Source organism: Meriones unguiculatus, chromosome 12, assembly GCF_030254825.1.
Source record: "Meriones unguiculatus strain TT.TT164.6M chromosome 12, Bangor_MerUng_6.1, whole genome shotgun sequence".
Lineage (NCBI taxonomy): Eukaryota > Metazoa > Chordata > Mammalia > Rodentia > Muridae > Meriones > Meriones unguiculatus.
Window position 1 is genome coordinate 75460698 of NC_083360.1, and position 22354 is coordinate 75483051.

Below are 22354 nucleotides of genomic sequence, written 5' to 3' on the forward strand. Positions count from 1 at the left end.
ATGCATCAATGCCAGAGTCAAAATTAGAGAAAAACTCAGAGACTTTTATATGTTCACATGATACTGTTTTAGTCTTGCTAATTCAGCCTGGCCTGCTCTAAACAGACCTTACCTTCAAAGACTCATCACAGGAAAGACAATTGAACATTCTAAACAGAGGCCAGAAAGTCTGAGTTTCACCCTTAGTTAACCCTTAGTTTCACCACTAATTTACTGGCCTGGTTACTTTCATAAATGGACCTCAGTTTTCAGCTAGAATCTCTGGAGTACAATCTGAAATATATGTGGCAGGCTGTCACAATTCACTTATATGTAGCCTTTTGCCTGGTCCTTATGCATAGAAAATTAAAATCTATAGTCATTCATTTCCTCACATGGATAAAAATCTAGCTAGCACCCCAGTGAGTTTTTAATGGGCTATTAAAATTATAAGCTAAAAATATTTCTGTTTGAGGTTTGTGCAGACTTTAATCAGTATTCTGCTAAAATATCTGGCTGTCACTTAACGTTTGGCAGCATAGCGAAACGCCCACACTATGTATCCATTTAATTGAAATTTCAGTAATTTTCGGAAATGTCATTTTGTTATCAATGAATCATTAGTTTGGTCTTGATTTGGACCCAGTTTTCATTTGGTGCTATACTTGGCTTTTAATTTCAAATTACTAATCATTTAGGATTTTCCTTCTCAGGATGGCTTTTATGGGTTGTCTGGATGGTGTCTAGCAGAGTCTTGGTGATATGTATTTCCATCAAGAAATTTTGGGGCCCATACGTTTTTTTTGATATTTAGATATGGTTGCATGGAGATTTAAAAATTAATACTTTTCTTTTCCTGTAATGTAAAAGTCGACAGACTTTCCTGCTCTAATCGACTGGAATCCTACATGGCATGCCAGTTATATTCTTGTCCACCTGAGAAAATGGAAAGTCATCTGGGAAGAGGAAGCTTCAGCTGAGAGGATGTCCCCTTCAGATTGGCCTATTGGCAAGTCTCTGAGGTGTTTTGTTGATTAATGGCTGATGTCAGATTGCCCTGCCCATTTCATATAAGAAACCTGCAGAGCAAGCCACTGAACACCATCCCTCAGTGTTCATTGCTTCAGTTCCCATCTCCAGGTTCTTGCCTTTAGTAATATTCCTGATTTCCCTTCAAGATGGATTATAAGCTGTAAGACAAAATAAACCCCTTCCTCCTCCCCTAAGTTGCTTTTGGACATGGTGTTTATCAAAGCAATAGAAAGCAAACTAAGATGCATGGCCACTGACACTCATTGACTCTATTGATCCCTGAGTCTCAGTGAGTTTGCCCTAGGTAAGCCAGGTTGACCAACTCAATTCATTGCAGACAAGATGAAATACATTAAGATCCTCTTGAAATTTATTTTCAAGTTGAAAACGAATGTTTATAATTTCTAGTCTATGAAAAAAGTATGAATTTTTATTTGTATATGTTTGCATGAATTTATGCTTCTCTCTGCACTTTTCTAATGAATTACCATGAAAAGCTGGGCTATTTCTTGTTACTCACACTGTTACCCAGGAATCTGTCACTGAGGACTCCCGCTAAGAACTTTTGATTCCTCTCTCTTTCTGGATGCTGCTTGGGTGTTTGCTTTCTTCCTTATCAGCCAGGTTAACAGTGATTTGCTAATCAGAAGAGTTGGTGGGTCCTAGCAGCTCTCTGCTCACCTGTCTTGAAGAATCAGCCCTGGGTTTCTGGAATGTAGTTTGGGGCTCTGTCTTCAACTTCTCATTCTCCTTTCTGTGAAGAGAGTTTGCACCTTGTCAGTCATAAGGAACACCCATCATGTACAACGCTGGTATGAGAAGCAGAAGGTGTTAGCCTGGAAGCGTGAACAGCAGTAACAGCCCTGTGGGATGTAGCAGTAAACATGGCTGTCTGTATAAGCATTGTGTACCAGAGAGCACCCATGCTACTATCTGTCCTCTCAATCCTTTCCCTACTTGCTTCCTAATAATCTGAGTGTCTACTGCAGAACACTTACTTATAAGAAGTGAATAGAGTCAAATGTGAACGGCAACTCACTAGCACATTGCTCTCTTATGAATCAAACATGTATTTTCCAGCTTTTGTGTCTAGAAATGAAAGAAAGTCAGAATGTTCTGCCAGGTCCAACTCTGCTCTGTCTCTCCTTGGTTGTTTTACCCTGAGACTTCTTTCTCTCTCAATGGTCCTCCACCCACTTGGTTTTAAAGTGAATCAGAAAACAACAACAACAACAACAAAAAACAAAAACCCAAAACAACAACCTATAGGAATGATTTAAATATAACTATGAAACAAAAAGTCAGCCTTGATTAATAAGTAATGACTTATGACTAAAAATAACAAGGTATGACTTTATATGTAGAAAATCTCTTTACAAATAAATTGAGAGCTGGAAAATGGTTTAGCTCTGATAACTTGAGTTCAGTCTCCAGGGCTCAGATGGCAGAAGAAAATTAGTTCTTGCATGTTGTTCTTTTACCTTCATAGAGTACCTGCCCCCACCACAGAAACACAAGTAAATAAATGTAATAATAAAAAGTTAAAAAATAAAAATATATCAGTAACCACAGAAACAAATGTAGGTTTTAAGGTGTTGTCTGGTTGAGCATACAAAGATCAAATGGCTGAAACTTTCTGGTAACATAGACACTATATGTGTGTGTGTGTGTGTGTGTGTGTGTGTGTGTGTGTTTGTATGTATGTATGTATATATACATGTGCTAAGAAAAACGCAAAAGAAGTTAACACTTTGTTTAGTATATGCCAATATACTGATTATTTCTTGTGTTTTATGACTGAACACATGAAGCCATTAAAATAGTTGTGAATAATTTTAATGACACAAATGTCCAATTATAAAAATAAATGAAAAATAAGCAGTTCAACTGTGTAAAGTATATGCACACAATGGAAAAGCATAGTAAGTCAAAAAGTCTTCCAGAAGTTAATAGTCAGTACCTCTGGGTAAAAAACCTGGGCTGTTTTGTTATCTCTATGAAATCAAATTCTGTCATATTCTGTTGTTATTCTATGTTTTCTATATGAGAAAAATGTTATTTATCATTAGAAATAATTATTTTGAAGCAGTTATGCCTTGTGTCAATAAAGCATTCTAGAAACTGCAATTAATGATGAAGATGATGTTTTAAATTTTGACTCATGTCTGAGCATGAAACAGATGCTCCATATTTGCTTATCCAATCCAAGTTAAGCAATGAGCAGTCCTTGGAATACATGTGTAGATTTTACAGTCATCTTTTTTGTAAGAGCAGCATGAAATGAAAAAGAACACTTATGGAGAACTCAGATAACATCTATGTGGAAAAAAAGGAGACGGATTCCTAAAAGATGAATAGAGAGACATTTCTGGTGAGGGAAGAACCCAGGAGCATGGAGTAAAACAAAAAAGGATGCTTCTGAAGGAGGCCCAAACAACAGTTTCAAACGCCAGTGTGTTCTACAATTTGTCTCTAGTTGAGCCATATGGAAACTGCCAGAAATCTTAGCAAGGGGTGGGGAAGTCAGTTTCTATGAGCTAGTGGAAGTGGACACTAGAATGAAATGGGTGATGGGAAGCAGGGAGGAACCACAGACAGAAAGTGTATATATGAAGAAGTCTAGCTGCATGAGGGAAGAGGAGTGGCAACAGGCACAGAATCTGTGTTTTTAGACAGCTCTTTCCCACTGTTGTGTTTAGAGATGGCAAAGTTTTTTCCACATTGCAACACTAATGTGAAGGAGAAGATGCCACTGGAGAAGTGGAGTGAATCACCTTTAAAAAAATGTTGTCAGAGAGGCCCAGTGCATAAAAAAATAAAGTAAAACAAAACAAAACAGGAAAGATCCAATCAGGGACATGTGCAGGCAAATTTGTGTGCTTGGTGACCACAGGTTAGTAGCTGCTAACAGCTTATTTTTTTTTTTTTTTCTATGATAAGACACTTACTTGATAGGTCTTACTGGAAAAGTATGCGATGGAAATTCTGAATTAAGGAGAAAATTATTTGAATTATCGGGTATGAAGAGAGGAAGAGAGACCTGGTGGCTGGTTGGGAAAGGAGGACGGTTTGCCAGCCAGCTAAGATGGAGAACACAGGCTTTTGCGACATCAGTTTGGAAGTATGGATACTCTCCTCTGAGAGTGCTCAGTATCCTTCATGGAGATGCAGAGAAAGGAAACAGTGAGGCTCACCCAGAACAATGCCTTTGCCAGACTGGTGAAGTTCAAAAACAACAGAGAAAGGCAGAATGCTAGAAAGAGAGTGTATATTTGGCAAATACTTCTTCTAGTGAGAAAAAAAAATAAATTTTTTTATTTTTATTATTTATTTATTTATTTTTTACTGTTCAGGGTACTTAAATCTTCATTAAAAGAAACACAAACTAAAGTTTAGAATTTTGTAGTTTAGAACTGGTCTAAACTTGATTCTGGAAGCCAGGATAATGGTTACCCATGAGGGTTTGTGGGACCGTAATGGTCCAGGGTTAATGAGGAAAAGTTGAGGAAGCTTCAACCCTGTATATGTCAAAGCATAAGGACAGTGGGAGGCAGGAGTTGGCTATTCCACTCTTCACAGAGAGTGGCATCACAAAGCCGGCTCCCCTACCATCAAACCTAGTAAGAATTTACTACCCTGCTAGTTATCAGGCTTCACTCCCTGTTTAACCTTGTAAGACAACCCACCCACTCCAGACCCTACAGCCCCTGAGAATGCAGATGAAGCATCTTTCAACATCTGTCATGGGAAATGGTACACTGCCACACAAACCTTGCTCTAAAATCTCTCCACACCTCCTCAGGGGCATAAATACCCCTTTCCCCCAATAAATCGAACCAGTTCTCTGAAGCTGTTCCCAGGTAGGTTTTTCATCTGTGTCCTACCTATCCTGAGACCCTAAACTGCACTCATTTACATTGGGCTAAGCTTCCCTCTCTCTAGCCCAGTTTGGTGCTAGGTCCTACCTGGAGGTGGGGGTGGGACAGCAAACACAGGGTGTCAGGGGTTAATATACAGTACAGAAAAGTGGGGGAGGGGCCTTTTCAAGCACTGGCACCTTCCCCGTTCTTGAATTCAGTATTTGCTACATGGCTGTATGTTTGTGAAAAATCCAGTGAGTAGTAGTGACAGAATGTGTGCTTTTATGCCAATGCAGACATTTTTCTCTAAAATGTCCAGAGAAATTGGCATAAAACTTACAAATATGCCTGCCCAACTTATACATGTCTAGTGAACATTGCAAAGAATTGGTACTATTTGTTATTCAAAGGAGAGAGACACACCTAGGTCTGAGATGACTACTAAAATAATTGTATTACTGATGGTTTACTTTCGTGATGCCTACTCTATAGGCCTTTTCATCCCTTAATTAATGTAGCCCTCAAATCAATTCCAAGAAAAAACACAGTCTCCTCTTTTTAGCATGAGCAAATTAAGGTTCAGAGATTTTAAGTGACTACATGGCTCTTCAGTGGTAGATTCTGATTTAAATAATATACAAGAACTCCCAGCTTTGCATCTTGTAGGCAGTAGGCTCATAGAGAAAGCACGGTTGTTTGTCATTGTATAAGGATCCCAAAGGAAAACCAAAGGAGCAGACACCCAAAGCAGACTTTGAAGGCCATAGAGCAGACATAATGCTCCTGAACGGAGTTTACATACCTATAAAATTCTTCTCTTAGTAGATTCAAGACAAAAATGTCTAAGAAATTCAGTGTTTCTTCGTGTCTTTTAAAACAACCACAGTAGATGTGAAACCAAAAATAACCTGTTAGGTCTGTTTCAAGTAAATCTGTCTTTAAAAAAAAATACATAGCACTTTAAAAATTAACATGAAATAGACTCTCCAGCTGAGAAACGACATGTGTCTCTGCTTAACACAAACAATTCCTCAGCACACACTTCTTGTTATGCTGTTCACAAACTCACAGTTCTTTCTTCTAGGTGGTGTGTTAGCTACCTACTTTACTGAAAATAGAAGTTTGCCATTTCAAGAGAAAGCAAGAGCACGCCATCAGTAGTGTGTGGAAACTAAGCAGTTTATCATCCCCACATGTACCTCCGGCCCCAGCTTCTGATGCTAGGGGTACTGTGAAGAATTCAGTGGCATCCTGGCTAGAGCAGTTAGGGATGGTTACAGTGCTGCTGAGTGATCAGTAAGTGAGAGGAAGCTGTCCGACTGTTCCCTCTTCCACACTGGAGACTTGCTGCAGCCAGACCTTTAGGGCTACCCACTGCTGAAGCGCAGAGTCCTGGGGTTAGAGAGCAACACTGAAGGGTGAGAGGCAGCATCCTCTCCCCTGGATGGTAGATGGTCCCTGATGGCCCTCCCATGTAACTCCATCTCACCAGATGACACATTTCATTTAGATTACATAAAACCTCAAATAGAGGACCCAGGGGGCTCAGCGAAAGGTCACCAGATGCCATCCTAAAGGTCTGCCAGCCTTGGCAGCCAATCAGTGCCGCCAGTTTCCAGCCATGTGCCAACTATCCTCCAGAGTAGACAGCCTGGAGTGTGACAGCACAGGGACTGGTGATCTAATTTTAATTTTAGTAAAATGTTCTTATTTAAAGTCATATGAGATCATCAGCACAAACAGGGTCCCGCTTCCCTTCTCATTTTTTAGAAAGACGTTAAATGCAAATTAGCAATTGGGGAGAGAATACACCTGAAATATCACTGTAACTAAAATATCCTGGTAACCGAAGGACAAAGTCTGTGATAAAGCATGCTGAAAATGTTATTGTGGGAAACTGTGAGGATTTGGATTTCCTTTTTCTTATTTTTAAGTTATGGAGATATGACAAAAGAAATTTAGTCTGCAGAAAGTTGTTAAAATTATGTTAATTCTAGTCCTGTACCTATGCCCAAATCAAATCACTTCTCCATCACTACTGAAGTCATAAATGTATACATAACCATACATACAGTCACACACTTCAAACTGAATTCATGGTCTGCAAAGTAGGTATTGTGAAAACTGATGACCAAAGAGAGCAAGCGATTTGCTCAATGCCAGTCAGTAGAGAGTTATGACTCTAACCCAGACTCATACAGCTCCAAAGCCTGTGCACCTCAATTCCACACCTATGATGTACAAATTATGTAAACTTTAAAAATGTTAACACAAATCTTAGTGAAAAGGAATCTAGAGTAGTATCTCTTCTATCTTCTATGCTAGTGTTTTTGGAGAACATCAAAGTGCACATTCAGCCTGTGTCTGTTCTTTCCAGGTAGAAATGCTACAATCCCAAAGCAGCTTAACTGTATAGCACTGAGCTAAGTTCTGGCATTAACTCAAATAATCAGTTTATGTTTTCAACCAATTTTTACCTTATTTTTGGATAATAAAAACAGATTTCTCAACTTAGTGTGATTACACAGAGGGTATAAAATTAACCCAACCAGCAATTGTTCTTTGCTGTGATTTACATTTAAAGCATAAATGATGATAACTCAATAGCTCTGCTTTCCTGAAATTGCTTTTAGTTAAATGCATTTGGCTTAAATGTGTTAAGTGCACTACAGACCTTGTCATCTGCTTATCCTTTGGGTCTGTTTTATTACTTCCTTATTCTGATGGCGACAGATATCCAATGTAACCATTGCATTCAGACTGTGTTATCTTAAAGCTCCCACTAAGTAAAGAAAGTACATATTTAAATAGAGACTTTCAATAGCATAATTGAAGCTAAATCTAAATTATAAAAAAAATATGGATCCAGAAAGGAGATTCAACATGTATATAACCCATTTAAGGAAGATAAAGTGGCATCATGGAAGAATTACATATAAGTAATTACATATCATTAAAAGAGAAAATAAGAGAGAAAAAAAATATTCCAGTAAAAATGGATCAACTGACTCTTGGGAAAGTGGTAGTGTTTCCCAACCTATGAACCAGGTTCACATTCAATGTATCATAGGGTTCAAAGTCATCACTAGCAATTTCATGAGACCTTCTGTTAACATGGAAAAGGCTAAGAATGACAACAAAAAAGCCTATAGATATTGTTCAGTTGGAGAGCACTTGTCAAAGAAAAGTGTGAGGCCCTCTGTTCGTTCCCTTCTAGTATAGGAAGAGATGACACCACAGCACTTCACCTAGTTCTCAGTGGCCCTGATAAATGTTGGTTTAACATTGTTTGTTATGATACTCGCCATCATAAATAACCCACTCATCACTCAGCCCTATAACAGATCCCTTTTCTTTTCTCTTGCCTTTTAGAGCTAACAAAGAACCCAAAGTTCAAGTGCACAGGATGTGCTATGTTGCAACAAAGGGAATCATCACAGGTGGGAAAATACTTAATGTATCCTGACACTGTTACTTGATAATCATAATAAATACAAGCTCAAGGAACTGCCAACTTGAAAAAAAAATCAGAGTGATTACTACTAAAATCAGCTTCTCAAAAATAGAATTCTTTGATTTCATAGAAAATCCCTGAACAACATTGCATCAGGGTGTTCCCAGGTGCATTATTTTCAGACTGTGCAACTTTGGCCACTTTGAAATAAATAACAGTTAGAGGCTTGAAGTTTTGTGTCCTTTTGACTTGCTTTCTCTCCTATTTGGGTAGTGCGAATTCAAGCAGAGCATGTAACTGCACAACTCTTCAGCAATGATCTCTTCACTTTAGGGCACTGTTCGTGAGGGAGGTCTTCTCTCTACACTGAAAGGATACTGACAGCATTACACTTCTTTCTGTAGCATAGCTAGATCAGTGGTTCTCAACCTGTGGGTCACGACAGGAACAGCATATCAGGTATCTTGCATGTCAGATACTGACATTATGATCCACAACAGTAACAAAATTACAGTCATGAAATAATTTTATGGTGAGTGTCACCATTACATAAGGAACTATATCAAAGGGTTGCAACATTAGGAATGTTGAGCACCCCTAACCTAAATGCCATACACCTCGCTTTTATGGAGTGGGAACGGTGATTACTGTCACATTATTTTGTTTGATTGAATTTGGCTGAATCAAGTTTATGTAAGAAATCATGGATTTAATAGTATACTGTGCAAATATAAACTTATTTATCTTGAATTTTTAACTGAAATATATGATATCTTCATGCCAAGTTTTCATATTACCGCACAGATACTTTTGTCCCATTTAGATTTTAAACAAAAGAAAAACAAAATAGCAGAGTGATTATTTTAAATTTGTGATTGACAATACAATATGGGTAAACTTATACATGAACATTTCTGTAATATTTTAAATATTTAATAGTTTTCTATAGTTTCAATACACAAGGGTATATTGAACCATCCTGTACTGGTAAGATTTGTCACAATTTAAAAAATTAATTTAAATATTCTCTTCTCTGAAATATATTCAGTGGCGCTTAGATCCACGCCATTCTCTTGCCTAAGAAACTGGCCACTGGACTTTTAGCAGATCCCATGTCTTCTGCCTCGGCCTGGGGACCTTTAGCAGTTATATGGTTTTCACCCTCCAAAGTGGCTCAGCCTTCCTGTGCCTCTGTGCTAAAGGCCACTTCCTTCATTATGGTAGCCTGGGCTACAGAATACTCCTCTTAGTTTCAGTGACATTCTTCTGGGGATCTTTTTAGACCTAATGCTAATGAGGGGAACCCACCTCGCAGATGCTGACCAACCCTCCCTGCACACTGCAGTTTTTGTAGTCTAATTCTGTATCTCTGTCACTCTTTCCATCTTTAATAAAGCTTCAGGACTGTGGAGAGTAAATGTGTAAATTTCTTTCCTATTGGAATACAGGCTTACAGTTTGTGGAAGTATATGAAATTCACCACAATGTTCAACAATGACTGTTCCCGCAAAATTGAACATAAATATAGCACTTAAACCAAAGTTATTTATTCTTTCATTCACTCATTTTGAGGCACGGCGTTTATTGGGCTCACATCAAGAGTCCATTGGTCTTGAGGACCTCTGTGAACTTGCTGATCTTCTCCACATTCTTTGCTGCCTGCTTCTGTAGCCTCATGAGCTGCTTCTTCTAACAGTGGATCTTGGCTTTTTCCCTGTTTCTCTTCCAGAGTGGCTGTCACTGCCTGATACTTTTACCTGACCTCAGGAGCCTAATGCCTCAGATAAGGGAAGTTTAAGGCAGGTTTCAGCCACATAGCCTTCTTGTCATAGGGTGCAGTGGTGCCACTGAGGTATTCCAAGGCAGCCTGGCCTCGCTTGGGCGTGTGGGGCAGCATGCCTTAGAGAGTAAGCCAAAATAGATCGTCCCAAGCTCTGAAGTGGTAGGTAGGGACCTCAAGAAGGGTTGGTGTTCATCTGCTTTCACACAGAGGCCAGGTACTTTAACCTCTTTCTGTGGAAATTTCCAGAAATGTTGGTGCCCTCACAGAGCATAACCACCACCTTACAGCTGAGCAGTACCTGTGTGGTGACGATGGCTACCACGTAGTTCAAAAGATGGCCTCAGCCAATCAGTACTAGAACCTGCCCCTCTGCCATGTTCAGCAGCTGCCTGGAAAGGATTACATGTGTTAGTGTTTTTCTAGTGCTGGTGATCTGTCCTAGTTAGCTTGATACAAGCTATAGTCATTTGGAAGAAGGAACTACAGTTGAGAAAATGTCCCTACTTGGCCCATGGGCAAGTCTGTGGTGCATTTTTACTGTTTATTGGTGATCTATAAGGAAAGGGCAGTGCCAACCCTGGCCTTGTGGTCCTGGGTCTTGTAAGGAAATAGGCTGAGCAAGCCACAAGGAGTGAGCAATTAGGCAGCACCTATTCATGGCCTCTGTTTCACCGTCTGCCTGCAGGTTCCTGCCTATTTGAGTTCCTGCCCTGCCTTCTCACAGTGATGGAGTGTGACCTGGAAACTGTTTGATGAAATAAACTCTTTTTTCTTCCCAAGCTGTCTGTGGTTTTGGTGTTTTAACAAAGCAATAAAAACCCTAAGCAGAATCTGACCCCATGCTTTGATTATACTGATATATATATGTGTGTGTGTGTGTGTGTGTGTGTATGGTTTTTTATGAAAGAATCCTCTTTAAAGACCTGCATATTCTAAGCCATTGTCAGATCTGTATACTTTTTAAAAAGCGTTTCTCATTTGATTTGTGAAAATAATATCTCATTGCCATGTAAATTTCTTCTAATATCATGCAGGATGAAATTTCCCCATATTACCAGTTGCTCATTTCTTCTTTTGTGAACTGCCTGTCTGGGTCTGTTGTCAAGTTTTGAAGTAGGACTGCTCATATTTTTCTTATTTGCTTGCAGAGCTCTGTGCACATTAAAAGGGTTATTTTGTGAAGGGTGCGAGTTACAGGCATCTCAAATAGTGCTCAGAATACGAGTTCAAATTTTTCTCTCTTCTTTTTTGAAAAAAAAATAGAGCTATAAATGATAAATTGACAAGTTTTAACAAATGTCTCAGTATATGGGACCTGTAGATAAAATTTTTTCTTGTTATTCCACAGGATGTCATAAACTGAAGATTTATGCCTGTGCCTTATACTAAGTGCCTGCATTCACGACAGCAGCATCATTTGTGTCATTGCACTTGTTGCAATACCTCACATAAGCACAGAGCCATACAGATGGACTCAACGCAACCCATTGCAACAGTTAATACTGTCAACCCGGCAGGATCTAGAATCAACTAAAGGACAAGCTGCTGCGCATGTCTATGAGAGGGGCCAGGATGAGATGAACTGAGGAAGGAAGACCCAGCATAACTGTCTGGACTGGAGTTGTGAAATGAGTGAGGAAGAAGCGAGCTAAGCCCCAGCATGCTCTGTGTTCCTGACTGTGGCTACAGTGTGACCGGCTGCCTCATGCTCCTGCTGCAAACCTTCTTTCTTTTTTTTTTTTCTTTTTTTTTTTTTTTTTCAATGCAGTTTATTCAGGAACCTTGAACAATCTTCTGACCCTGGGGAAAGCCAGCCCACAGCTTAAATAGCCTCTGGGTAGCCAACCCCAGCATGCCACATGGGCAATGCAGATAGGTCCACATACACGGAAGCAAGCCAGATCCTCAGCCTTAGCCAAATATGGAGTTGTTTGTGACAGAGAGCACTCACCATCTGGAAGGTGGAAGGCGGAAACCAGCTCCATCTTTAAGGCGCGGCATTACACAGCTCTCTACAGCTCCTCCTTTTTGTTTTAGACGCATCAGGCAAGAGTAGAGGTCTGATCTCTGATATTAGAAATAAATTGGGACTTTGTACCGATGTTCATTTAGGTGTCATCCACCCAAAGAGCATCAGACCTGTCCAATACCTTTCTCTCAGAGGCAGGACCTGGAGCATCAACCTGCATGCAATCAGACATGTTCTTCTCTAGGTCGAAAGCGACTGACCCTGAGTGCAGTGCTTAGCCTCGCATCCTGAGTGTAACATTTTAGCTCCCATGCTTGGGGAGACTGTCCTGCTTCAATGGCTGTAAAGGCCTGAATGGTCATGGCTGCATTACACTGTTGTGAGACTCTAATCTTGCGTATACACCACAGGCTATGATGGAGCAGCTGAGAGTGGCCATTGTCACGGAAAATTCTACCAGAGTGGACACAGGACTAGCCACATGACTATCATCATGGATTGCTGCAGCCATGAATCATCTGAAGGAATGGGCGGGCATGGGAGCGTTAGCAGGCCTTCTGGTGTTGGTCTCCTTGGTTTGCCTGTGGTGTATACGCAAACCTTCTTTCTGACTGAGAAACAAAGCAAGCCCTTCCTTCTTTAAGCTCCTTCTTGTCATGTATTTTGTCACTGCAAAGAGAAAATTAACTAACATCACCACATTAGTTATAAAAAACTATAAAAAAAACCTCACCTCCATCTGAGGGGGGAACAGCTTTACCAGGCCACAGAAGACAAAGAACCTGATAGAGTAGGGTCAGATGGAAGGGATGGAGGACCTCCCTTATCATTGGACTGGGAAAGGGGCATAGCAAAAGAAGAGGGAGGAAGAGTGGGGTTGGGAGAGGATGGGGGAAGGGGCTACAGCTGGGATACAAAATGAATAAAGTGCAATTAATAAAAATAAAAATAAGCAACTAAGAACAGTGTAAGAAGCTTAGGAAAGAATGATTTTAGCATATTTGTTATTTTGAACTGTGACAATGGACATACTAGCATTTTCTCTGATGTTGAATTGTTTTTAATGATTTATTTATTTCTAGTATGTATGTTTGGAGTGTTCGACATGTATGTAAATGGTGTGCCACCTGTGTGCCTGGTGAGAGGCCAGCAGAGAATGCCAGGTCCCCTGGAGTTACAGCTCTGAACTGCCATGGGGGGGGTCTGACTCCTGTGCAGAAGCACCAAGTGCTCGCAATAACTGAGCCATCTGTCCAGTCCCCAGTTGTATATTTTTAGAGGATTAGAGTGTGATATTTATTCTCCCCATATTACCGTCCTCTCTTGATGTTTTCTTCTTCCCCGTTATTTAAAATTGAACCCTGAGTCTGGCGTACTCTAAGCGGCTATTCCACCATTGAGTTTCATTCTCAATACTGTAGTACTTGAACCCATCCATGCATCACGCACTGATGTCAATTTTACATCACGGAGTTTATTCGGGGTTTATTTAGAAGCTATGATTTCTCTCTCCTAGATTACCATTACGGTGCCCTAAAGTGGTCTTTATTTCTCCTCTGTCCCTCCCAGTTTGTCTACCACTCAGCAGCCAGAACCATGTTTTGGAAAGTGTAAACATGGCATATTATCCAGCGCTCGCAACTTTCCAAGTTTCTCATCGTACATGTACATACAGCAGCGTTCCCACCACGGCCCACTCGGCACCTGGTCTGAGCCTGCTGCCCTTGCCGGTCTCACACATGTGTTGCTGTTTTACTCTGTGCGTTCAACTTAGTGGCCCTCTGTCTGCTGCAGAGGAAGTCCAGTTGTGTGATAGCTGAACTTTGACCTGTGGAAAATTGCAAGCTCTTCCTCTCAAACAGAGGAAGAAGGAAGATCTTTATCTTTACAGTAAGTTATAGTCTAACAGGACCACGGCTGCTGGAACACTGGCTAGATCAGCTCCAGCTTCTTACTGTCGGTTAACCAGGAACATGCATGACCCTGCTGTGTGTTTCCACAGACAGGCAGGTGAAATTTGTCTGTTCAGAGAGGCCTTTTGAGAATTCTCTTTGTGTCACTGTGGTCCTTTTCTCTTCCTTTGATTGTACTGTGCCCGTTTGAGTGGCCACTGCTTGCTTTGTCTGCTGCTAGCGCTCTAGGTAGGTACCCTACTGATTCCCCAAGGCTCAGTCATCAGCCGGTGCTCATTCATGTCTGTGGAGAGGGTGGTGATGGTATGTCCCATATTACACTTATTTCTGAATCTTATTACTCTAAACAGTTTGAAAAAATACAAACTTTATTATTGAGAATGATGCCAAGGGACAAAAAGTGACAAAATTTTGTGCTCTAAGAGAGTTCTGTGAAAAACAAAAACAAACAAACAAACAAACAAAAAACTGAGAAAACGGGCTTATATTACCAAGGGAAACTGTTACAAGTGTTTACAAGCCTTCTTCTTAAAACTTTACACACAGCCTTTCTGGTGTCTAGTCCGGATAACATTGTATCTACAGAACAAAGGGCCTAGTCTCTGACATTTGACATTGGAAGCAAACACAGAAGTCAACTTTGTTTAGGGGAAAAATTTTCTGAGAATACACACATTTCTGTTATATTCAATCTAATACCCAGATTCTCTTAATGTTCCACTCCAGTCTCGTTTCACTCATTATAGCTCTGCGGTAGTGAGAATCTTATACTCTCTGTAACCTTCACCTTTATTGTGATGGGGGTTCCTTGTACACTGTATCTAGAATTTATCATAGTCCTCCCTTGAGTACTGAGTATAGAGGAAGAACATATCTCTCTGTGTCTTAAAGCACACTCAGCACTAAAACAGAAAAACCTTAGCATTACCACACACACTTACCCAAGGATAGACTTTGTACATAAAATGTTTTGATTGTTAGCATATTTTCCTGTGAAGTTCCCTCAGCCTTTGGTACCTGAATCTTTACTATGATGAGTACCTGGTTTCCTTTGATTGTATGTTAGAATGTGTCACACAGAAATCCCCACCCCCCACTTCCAGGAGGTAGAATTATCAATCATTCCATCACCTAACAGCAATTATTTTGATGTGCACTATAGTTTTAATAGTCTGTGCCCTCCAAATCTCATGTTGGAGTTTACTCCCCATTGTGAGATACTGAGTGAGAAAAATATAACCAAGCTATTATTCTTAGAGTGGGAACTCTACGAAGTGATTTGGATTAAATCAAAGACTAGAATAGCATCCTGGGATGTGAAAAATAAAATGGAAAGATTGGATAAAATAACATGACTGCACTCTTTTTTTTAAAGATTCTGCCAAGAGGAAGGCCATCAAACATATCCCTTGACCCTGGACTACTAGAACCAGATATCACCTATCTGAAAAGTATGCCTTGTGTCAGGCCATTGTAAGAGAAATGAATCATTAGAATTGATAGGACCACTTCTTTTCATCCCCTTCGTTTGGGCTGCCGTCTCATCAGGAAGGGGATGGACTGCATAATCGAATCTGCTTTTTGTCAACATGTGGTGAGCCTTGGAGATTATTGCTTTCATGTTTTATTCTTTACTGATACAAACACACACACACACACACACGATTGTTTAGCTAAAATTGGTTCCAGTGTTGTTCACAAGCCTCTGGATTTCATTCCCCATTCTTACCTACTCTTTTTTTTTCTTTTTTTTTTTTTTTTTTTTTTTTGGAGATAAGATGAAGGCATATCTTCCTTTCAATGAGCTATCAAAGACTATTCAGGAATCCTGAGTAACATCTGGATGCCATTTGAAAACTTAGGATCTCAGGCCTGAAATCCTTTAAAACAGCTAAACATTGTCTTTTAGATCTTTTCTTTTTCTTGGCAAATGCATTGCTCTACTTCACTTACTTAGCTTTCAACATGTACAGGATTTTGTACTTTGTGCCCAGGTTGCAGTTTTGCACATAAAACCTCACAGTTGAAGAGAAGAGACAGAAATATAGGAAGTATCAACACAATAAATACTTAGGGGTGTTATGAGAGGTATCAGGTACAGAATATCTGTATTTTAGGAAGATCCTGCTGGCCACACTGAAGAATGGGGATTCTCAAACTAGAACACGTAGGAATCACTTAGGATTCGATTTAAAAAGCAATTCTGCAGGGTGATAAGTATGGATCTATTTTCATTTTTCTACATGTAGACATCCAGTTGGACCAGCACCATTTGTTGAAGATGCTATCTTTTTCCATTGTATGGTTTTGGCGTCTTTGTCAAAGATCAGGTGTCCATAAATGTGTGGGTTTATTTCTGGGTCCTCTGTTCGGTTCCATTGATCCACCATCTGTTTCTCTGCCAGTACCATGCAGTTTTTAAAACTGTTGCTTTATAGTACAACTTAAGATCAGGGATGGAGATATCTCCAGAAGATCTTTTATTGTAGAGGATTGTTTTAGCAACTCTGGATTACTTGTTATTCCATATGAAGTTGAGAATTTTTCTTTCCAGGTCTGTAAAGAATTGTGTTGGTAATTTGATGGGAATTGCATTGAATCTGTAGATTGCTTTTGGTAAGATGGCCATTTTTACTATGTTAATCCTGTCAAGCCATGAACATGGGAGATCTTTCCATCTTCTGATATCTTCTTCTAATTCTTTTTTCAGAGACTTGAAATTTTTTTCATACAAGTCTTTGACTTCCTTGGTTAGGGTTACTCTGAGGAACCTTATGTCATTTGTGGCTATTGTGAAGGGTGTTGTTTCCCTAATTTCTTTCTCGGCCCTTTTGTCTTTTGTATACAGGAGGGCTACTGATTTTTTTGAGTTAATTTTGTATCTGGCCACTTTGCTGAAGGTGTTTATCAGCTGTAGGAGTTCCCTGGCAGAGTTTTTGGGGTCACTCACATATACTATCATATCATCTGCAAATAGTGATAATTTGACTTCTTCCTTTCCAATTTGTATCCCCTTGATCTCCTTCAACTGTCTTATTGCTCTAGCAAGGACTTCCAGAACTACGTTGAAGAGATATGGAGTGGGAAGCCTTGTCTTGTCCCTGATTTCAGTGGGATTGCTTTAAGTTTTTCTCAGTTTGATGTTTCTCAGTTTGATGTTGGCCATAAGTTTGCTGTATATCGCCTTTACTATGTTTAGATATGTGCCTTGTATACCTAATCTCTCCAATACTTTAAACATGAATGGATGTTGGATTTTGTCAAATGCTTTTTCAGCATCTAGGGAGATTATCATGTGGTTTTTTTCTTTCAGTTTGTTAATATGGTGGATCACATTGATGGATTTCCGTATATTGAACCACCCCTGCATTCCTGGGATAAAGCCTACTTGGTCATGGTGGATGACATCTTTGATGTGTTCTTGTATTTGGTTTGCAAGTATTTTGTTGAGTATTTTTGCATCAATGTTCATAAGGGAGACTGGCCTGAAGTTCTCTTTTTTTGTTGGGTCTTTGTAAGGTTTTGGTACCAACTGAGGTCCAAGTGGATCAAAGACCTCAACATAAAACCAGACACATTAAATCGGCTAGAAAAAAAAAGTGGGGAATACCCTAGAACTCATTGGTACAGGAGAAAACTTCCTGAACAGAACACCAACAGCATAGGCTCTAAGAGCAACAATGAATAAATGGGACCTCATGAAACTGAAAAGCTTCTGCAAAGCAAAGGACACCGTCATCAAAACAAAGCGACTGCCTACAGATTGGGAAAGAATCTTCACCAACCCTTTATCTGATAGAGGACTCATATCCAGTATATATAAAGAACTAAAGAAGCTGAAAAGCAGCAAACCAAGTAATCCACTTAAAAAATGGGGAACAGAGCTAAACAGAGAATTCTCTGGAGAGGAATATTGAATGGCAGAGAAGCACTTAAAGAAATGTTCAACCTCATTAGCCATTAGGGAAATGCAAATCAAAACAACCCTGAGATTTCACCTTACACCCATGAGAATGGCCAAGATCAAAAACTCAAGTGACAACACATGCTAGAGAGGTTGTGGAGAAAGGGGAACCCTTCTCCACTGCTGGTGGGAATGTAAACTTGTACAACTACTCTGGAAATCAATCTGGCGCTTTCTCAGACAACTAGGAATAGTGCTTCCCCAAGATCCAGCCATACCATTCCTGGGCATATATCCAAAAGAGGCTCAAGTACACAAAAAGACATTTGCTCAACCATGTTTGTAGCAGCTTTATTTGTAATAGCCAGAAGCTGGAAACAGCCCAGATGCCCCTCAACTGAAAAATGGATGCAGAAACTGTGGTATATCTATACAATGGAGTATTACTCAGCAATGAAAAATAAGGAAGTCATGAAATTTTCAGGTAAATGGTGGGACCTGGAAAGGATCATCCTGAGTGAGTTGTCCCAAAAGCAAAAAGACACACACGGTATATACTCACTCATATAGACATACAACATAGGACAAACCCACTAAAATCTGTGCATCTAAAGAAACTAAGCAAGAGAGAGGACCCTAACTAAAACGGTCAATCCTCATCCTGAAAGGCAAAGAGGATGGACATCAGAAGAAGAAGAAAACAGGAAACAAACTGGGAACCTACCACAGAGGGCCTCTGAAAGCCTCTGCCCTACAGACTATCAAAGCAGATGGGCAACTGTTGGGCATAGTAAATGGAATTTTATGTAAGAACTGGGAAATAGTAAGAGCTGGGAGGACAGGGTCCTCCACAGGAGAGCAACAGAACAAGGAAATTTGAACACAGGGAACTTCCCAGAGACTCATACTCCAACCAATGACCATTCATGGAGATAACCTAGAACCCGTGCACAGATGTAGCCCATGGCAGTTCAGTGTCCAAGTGGGTTACATAGTAATGGGAAGAGGGACTGCCTCTGTCATAATCTGATTGGCCTGCTCTTTGATCACCTCCCCTTGTGGGGGGAGCAGCCTTACCAGGCCACAGTAGAGAACAATGCAGCCACTTTTGATGTTAACTGATAGACTAAGATCAGAAAGGAGAGGCGAACCTCACCTATCAGTGGACTTGGGGAGTGGCATGCATGCAGAAAGGGGAGGGAGGGTGGGATCGGGAGGGGAGGAGGAGGGGCTTATGGGGGGATACAAAATGAATAACGTGTAATTAATAAAAAAAGAAAAAGGCAAAAAAAACCCCAATTCTGGCTTAGTCCATCTGCAGAGGGAGCTAGAGATCGGCTCAGGTTCTCAAGTGGGATGGGTGCTGGCAGTTCATGCGTGACACCTTGAGAGCAAGGCTTCATACAGACCACTAGGGGACAAGAAAGTCAGGCAGAGGGTTGATTTGGAGGGCTTGGATGGAACCTTAAAGGGAATGATGATAGTAAGGCCACAGAAAATTTTTTTCATCCTTCAAAGCTCATAGATTGATCTTCTTGTGAAAAGTATTTATATTAAATAGGTGGTATTTTTTAATCTAATAACAGCATTGCATTTTGAATGTAGAAAAAAAGGAGTGATGATATATATTTCAATCTTAATTATAACGGCTGCCCTCAGTTATCTTATTTGTGTCACAGACAGCTGTTATTATGGGGTTATTGTGAGGTGAATTGTGTCACCATTAAGATTACAATGTTTAAGTCTCAATCTTATACCTCAGAATATGATCTCCTTTAAATACATATGATACTCAATCTATATATGGTATTCAATATCGTATATATGAATATAATATATATAAATATAGTGTTCTCTTGATAAAAAGGGAGATTTGTATACACGTGCAAACATGGAAAAGTCACACACTATTCATAGGGAACGGAAAGCCTTTTCTGGTACCTCTGGAAGAGACTCAGCTGCATGCTCACCTGAGTATTGAATCTTTAGCATCCACAAGTGTGAAAAAATTAATTCCATGGTTTCTGGCACAATGACAGTATCAAGCTCATACACAGGTCTAGATCTGCCTTACTGTTTCATCTTCAACAACCTTCTCCAGAAAAATCTCTGCTAAATGTGTCTCCGCTTCTTTTCATTATTCTGTTGTGACTGTCTTTAATTCAGACTTCCCTTTTGATGACACCCTGTTTGTTAGTTAGTTAAGTTTCTTATGCAGATTTTTACTAATCATTCAACTCCAAGACAGAACCTTTTCAGGTTCAGCAACCCTGCATTAAGGCATTCTGGAAATTGTAGGACTTGATGGCTGATGTTGTTACCTCAGCAACAAGTAAGCTTTGGACAGCTGTTTATTCTAGAACTCTGGAAGATTATTCTAGCAAAACATGTTTACACCCTTGTGGCAGTCCAGCAACAACAGCATTAAGTTCACAGAAAATCTGTCTGACTATAAAATAATACCACATTTATAGTGTCTTAGGAGCAAGAACTGTGGCTTTTATTTTACAATTTACTTATTGTAGTTTTTAAACCCTTTATCGTTTAAATCAATCAAGGGTTCCTCCTCACTTTGTTTTTAGAAACAACTGCACTTGGCATCCTTAAAACTTTGAAAGGGATGGGGTTAATCTGCCTTAGGAAAAAGAGAAACTAGAGGTGTGGTGATGTATCCTGGTATATGTGAGCTCAGTGCCTGTGTTTCTTTGCTTTTCTCACAGTGACAGCGAATTGGTAAGAGATCTTGAAATGGTCACTTACCTTTCTTCATCTATAAAACTGAACATATCCTACATAGAATATAAATGCAATAGCAAACATTTCATAGGGTGGTGTTTGTTTTTCATTAAACATTCTACCCTTGAAAGGATATACTTTATTAACAATAACAGAAACGTTTATCAGGTACATGAGATATCCTGGGAGCTGCAAAATGCCCCACATATATTTTTCTTCTTAATCTCCTTGACAACCTACTATACAGGAGTCACTAAATTCCTTCTTTATAGATATAGAATAGAATGCCAGACATATCACCACACTTTGCAATGTCAACAAACCAGAAAAGAAAAAAAAAAAAAGAGTAGAATTAAAGCTCCCATTTCTCTGCCCTGCAGAAATCTCAAAATAATGGACCCCGTCCTGCCATGACCACTTCCTAGTCCACTCAGGTATGACTAATGACAACATTCATATTGGAATATGAGGTGACAATACCAGTCACCCGATAGCAATGGGTGAGCAGCAAAAAAAATTGGTGTTGCTAATCCATTTTGGTGACACTGGTCATGAGACATTCATACAGAGGTTCTGAGTCAGTTTGTCTTGAGATGAACTCCAGATGTTTTCTAAGTGTGCTTTGGGTGATTGTCTTGACTTTGGAAAGTATTATTTCCTGCAGCTATGCTCAATGGCACAACAGTGAAAAGAACCAAAGAAGTCATTTTGGGGAAGGCAACTAACTACTGACGTGCCTAAAAAAAATAGGTCTAATTGGAATTATTTTCTTTTAAAACCACCAAAACTCTAGAAAAAAGATACTGTCATGCTATTTTGTGACAAATATCCAGTTAACTTTAAAGATGTGTGAATGACTTTTCTCAAATATGTTTCATTAACGGAAGGGAAGAAAGGCATGTTGGCTGAGCTCTGAGAAGTTTGCTTAGAGAAGGAGCAAATACAAAAAGAGTAAGTGAAAACCTTACAAGGTGTGATTTGTTATTAATCCAAGTTCTGTAATTCACAACAAACTGACAAATAGCCTGCCTCCTTGTTTCCCTCCCAACACCAAATTACTGCACGTGGTGTATTACAAACTTGACTAGGAGAAGCAGCAATATTCCATTAATATTTATAAGTGTCATGATGCTCATATTTCCCATCTATTTGGAAAACCAGCCCAAGTAATTAAAGAGAACTGGGGAATTATAAAGATAAAAATATCAGAAAAATTGCTCATAGAGTTATCAACACTGTTTTATTTCTACTTTTGCATCTTAATGACATAATCTAGCAAATATGGCACCTTTAAAATTTCTTAGTTAAAAAAAAAACAATTTCATTATTATCCAAGAAACACAGTAATTATTCAGAGAAGAAACTTACATCTTTGGCTTTTCCACCAAGTATCGAAAATGTTTACTTCCAATAATTTTCACTATGGTCTCCGGCATTGGCTGTAATCTGTACTGGGTCTTACACGCTGAAGACATGGTCCCTTTCCAAATCTTGTCAGCTTCTTAGAGGTGTAAAATAATCAAGTCCTTTCTCTTGATTTCTCACCAGGTAGTTACGGATTTCTCATCAATAACATAAAAAATAACATCAGGACCCACTGGTATTTATCCTGTGAAGGGATAAACAGACAACTCCAGGATGGTGACTAAGTTAAATGTACATGAAAACATCAAGAACAGAAAGATTATTACATTCTGTGATTTTTTTTTTTCTAAAAGCAGATG

The 22354-nt window shown here is 39.5% G+C and overlaps 1 protein-coding gene and 1 pseudogene across 1 annotated transcript in view; both read right to left on the bottom strand.

The window, feature by feature from the left end:
- The window catches only part of C12H1orf87 (chromosome 12 C1orf87 homolog), a 71817-nt gene extending 49712 nt beyond the window's left edge, over nucleotides 1-22105 (bottom strand). Inside the window, 3 exon segments of the mRNA XM_021659199.2 lie at nucleotides 1532-1606; nucleotides 1609-1765; nucleotides 21999-22105. Of these exon segments, the coding sequence (XP_021514874.2) occupies nucleotides 1532-1606; nucleotides 1609-1765; nucleotides 21999-22105 (339 nt within the window).
- LOC110562468 (large ribosomal subunit protein uL13-like) lies at nucleotides 9916-10484 on the bottom strand (annotated as a pseudogene).
- Nucleotides 22106-22354: the final 249 nt, after the last annotated feature.